At 45.5% G+C, this 4,257-nt stretch overlaps 1 protein-coding gene across 1 annotated transcript; it reads left to right on the forward strand.

Moving 5' to 3' along the window:
• Positions 1-1,518: 1,518 nt before the first annotated feature.
• Positions 1,519-3,086, forward strand: Stx11 (syntaxin 11). The gene has a single exon (XM_059272376.1). The coding sequence runs from the start codon at positions 1,519-1,521 to the stop codon at positions 2,380-2,382; it is 864 nt and encodes a 287-aa protein (XP_059128359.1). The 3' UTR covers positions 2,383-3,086.
• Positions 3,087-4,257: the final 1,171 nt, after the last annotated feature.

Consider the following 4,257-nt stretch of genomic DNA (forward strand, 5'->3'; position numbering starts at 1 on the left):
CTTCTGAGCCATCTCCCCAGCACCTTTACAGCATTTGTCTTATTTATTTATATATTTATTTACTTATTCATTTGAGACGGGGTCTCACGATGTAGCCGGGGCTAGCATGGAACTCACTATGTAAACCGGGCTAGCCTCAAATTTATAGATATGCCTGTTGTGGAGTATTATTTTAAGATGTGCTACATTTTTTTTTTACGCTGTGGAACATTTGTTTAATGATGCAAAGATGTGTTACTTTTGTTTATGTTGCCTTTGTTTAACTCTGTGAAGCTGTGTTACTGTGCCTGTCTAAAACACCTGATGGTCTAACAAAGAGCTGAACAGCTGATAGAGAGGCAGGAGAAAGGATAGGGGGGCCTGACAGGCAGAGAGAGTAAATAGGAAAAATATGGGAAGAGGAGATCAAGGAGTGAGAAAATGAGAGAGGAGGACTCCAGGGGCCAGCCACCCAGCTACAGAAGCCATGGAGTAAGAAGTAAAGAAAGGTATACAGGATAAAGATAAAGGCCCAGAAGCAAAAGGTAGATGGGATAATCTAAGTTGTGAAAAGCTGGCTAGAAATAAGCCAAGCTAAGGCCAGGGACTGTAAGAAAGTAATAAGAAAGAGTAAGCCTCTATGTGTGTATTTATTGGGGAGCTGGATGGCAAGCCCCCAAAGAACAGAGAACAAAGAATAAAGAGTAAAACAACCAACTACATATACCAGTCTTTGCCTTAGGAGCAAAAGGACGCACCACTGTGCTCACTCAGATCTTAGGTTTTGTTTGGTTTGTGTGTGTGTGTGTGTCTGTCGATCTGTCTGTCTGTCTGTCTGAGTTTGGATATGTGCACATGAGTGCAGTTGACCAAGAAGATCAGAAGAAGGTATTGGATCACCTGGAGTTAGAGGCAGTTGTGAACCAGCAGACATGAGTTCAGGGCACTGAACTCAGGTCCTCAGCCAGAGCAGAACCTCATTCTTAACCACAGAGTCATCTCTCACGCAGCCCTATGACAGCATTTCTAAGCGGCCAATACATCAAGCCAACTTAACTTGTTATGTTCTTTTTGAGACAGGGTCTCTCCATGTAGCCCTGGCTGTCCTGGAACTCACTGCGTAGACCAGGCTGGCCTCAGACTCACAGAGATCTGCCTGCCGCCGCCTGCCTCCCCAGTACTGGGATTAAAGGCGTGCGCCACCACTGCCAGGTTAGTGTGTCAAATTCTTGACGGAGAAACAAAAAGCAAGAAAAAGAAATTGATTCCCAAAGCTGTCTAAAATTTTAAATTACTGATTGGGTTGAGGGCACCTGTGTTAGTGAACTGCAGATGTGCAAAGGCTGTGAAACATGGTAAGAGTCATCTGAATCGTAGTATTTCTTTACTTGTCAGTAAAATTTAGACCCTTTAATGCACCCAGGGAAAAGGAATTAGGAGCACTGAGCAGAACTGTTGCTTTACTTTGAGATTCAGTCCCTCTGAACACAAAAATCTGTCACTGCAGGATCCTAACTGCTGTCTCTACTTGTAGGCAAAATGAAGGACCGGCTTGCAGAGCTTCTGGAGTTATCCAGGAGTTATGACCAGCAATTCCCAGACGGGGACGATGACTTTGACGCTCCCCACGAGGACATCGTGTTCGAGACTGACCACATCCTGGAGTCCTTGTACAGGGTCATCCAGGACATCCAGGATGAGAACCAGCTGCTGATGATCGACGTGAAGCGCCTGGGGAGGCAGAACGTCCGCTTCCTCACGTCCATGCGGCGCCTCAGCAGCATCAAGCGCGACACCAACTCCATCGCCAAGGCCATCAAGACCCGGGGCGAGGGCATCCACCAGAAGTTGCGCTCCATGAAGGAGCTGAGCGAGCAGGCGCAGGCCCGGCACGGCGAGAACTCGGCGGTGGCACGCATCTCGCACGCACAATACAGCGCGCTGACCCTCGCCTTCCAGCAGGCCATGTACGAGTACAACCAGGCCGAGATGAAACAGCGCGACAACTGCAAGATCCGCATCCAACGGCAGCTGGAGATCATGGGCAAGGACGTGTCGGGCGAGCAGATCGAGGACATGTTCGAGCAGGGCAAGTGGGACGTGTTCTCCGAGAACCTGCTGGCCGATGTGAAGGGCGCACGGGCCGCGCTCAACGAGATCGAGAGCCGCCACCGCGAGCTGCTGCGGCTGGAGGGTCGCATCCGCGACGTGCACGATCTCTTCCTGCAGATGGCTGTGCTGGTGGAGAAGCAGGCGGACACGCTGAACGTCATCGAGCTCAACGTGCAGAAGACCCTCGACTACACCGGTGAGGCCAAGGCGCAGGTGCGCAAGGCGGTGCAGTACAAGAAGAAGAACCCCTGCAGGACCATCTGCTGCTTCTGCTGCCCCTGCGTCAACTAGCAGCTGGCTTGGGTCTTCACCTGACCCGTGCCATGAGGGAAACGTGTCCAGAGTGCCAGCCAAAGGCATCCTGCCCTAGGCCGAGGGAGAGGATCCCGATGTCTGCAGAATTCAGAGCACAAAGAAAGTTGGGGTTGGGATGCAAGATTTGGAACCCGGCACTTGTCTAGAAGGATGATTGCTAGCATCCAGTGCAGGCAGATTCCCACTGGAGTTGTGTGAGGTCATTATAAGATTCCTAGCACTCAGCACCACGGGGAGGAACGTCACTAAGGTCAATGTCTTGAAGACAAAAGGAGGAAGTCAAATGAACATCCGCTATCAATATGAGCACATTATCAAAATTTGTCTTCGTTTGCCTTCTCTGGAAAGTTCCTTGGTGCTATTCGATTTTGAGTGGCATTCACTTCGGTATTTCTTAGTTCTTTCGAGTGGCACTGACCTTGGGTAAACTGGATTCCATTCACTTCTGATCATCTATTTATGCTGTGTGAGTACTGCCTATGTGGAAACCTTACCTCGACTCTCTGACCCCACTTATTAAAACCACACTGGACATATACGGTTTCCTTATCTCTCTCACCTTTTATAACTTCCACAAGTTATGTATATATATACATACTCATATATATATACTCACATATATGAATAACTTTTCCAAAGATTTTAAGCACCAAATACTGAACAAGCACCCAAGTTGAACTTTTTTTTATCAGTCATGTTTTATGTATTTTTCACAGATAACATTTATTTAAAATTTATCTTTGTACTTAATTTCATATGAATATATGTGTAAATGTAAACTAATATTCACGCACTTGTGTACATAATGGCCCATTGGATTAACTTGGCTTTCGTAAATTCCGTATTTAAATAATAAGAGCAGTTTTGTGAGTGTTGTTTTGTTCTGAGTGTATTTCATTCCTGACTGCAGGGTCCACTCGGGGTCACACTTCATTTTCAGCAACTGTGTGCTGCTATCATGAGTGAAGATAAGTGGGGAAGTTTGAAAACACATGACACAATTAGAGATACTAAAATCACGTTCTTGGAAACAATATCTTAATGTGACCCATTCCTTACATATGTTAAGGCAGAGAGGTTTAATGTGAAATTTCGTTTTTTTTTTTTTTCAAATAAACATGACACTATAACTATCTTCTTCTATATTTGTATCTTGACCCATTGAAGATAATTGGTTTTTTTTCAACTATTTTATTCAATTATTGTTAAACTTCCTCCCCCCGCAACTACAATATATGCATGAAACTCTCAGCAAAGGAGTTTCTGTCATGGTGTCCTGAGTTACCTTTTTCAGGTTTTAGAGATTTGCTTCCACTTGAAAACTTTGAGGTGATGTTCCAGACCCTGGTCACCACACTACTGGTGTGTCTCCTGAATGCACTCTGAATTCCTTCTACAGGCTATTAGATACATGAGTGATTTCAGTTGGGAGTCATCTATCTTGAGTTCCTAAGATTTTATTTATTTATTTATTTATTTATTTATTTATTTATTTATTTATTTATTTATTTATTTATTTATTTGAGTCAGGGTTTCTCTGTGTATCTCTGGCTGTTCTGGAACTCGATTTGTAGACCAGGTTGGCCTTGAACTCAGAGAGATCCGCCTGCCTCTGCCTCCTGAGTGTTCAGATTAAAGGTGTGCACCACCATTGCCCAGAAAAGGTAGAGTTTTAAAAGAGAAGAGGAATAGGAGCTCTTTGGGACTCACTGATCTATTTGTGAGTGAGAAAAACTAGCCTGCCGGGGTCCAACCTCGGCTCGGGTTCAGGTCGGGAGGCTGGGAAGGGGTATCAGTGCAAGGAAAACTTCTGACCACCAAGAAGATTGCACTCAAGTGGCCCCAGGCCAT

The sequence above is a fragment of the Peromyscus eremicus genome, chromosome 8b, assembly GCF_949786415.1.
Source record: "Peromyscus eremicus chromosome 8b, PerEre_H2_v1, whole genome shotgun sequence".
Lineage (NCBI taxonomy): Eukaryota > Metazoa > Chordata > Mammalia > Rodentia > Cricetidae > Peromyscus > Peromyscus eremicus.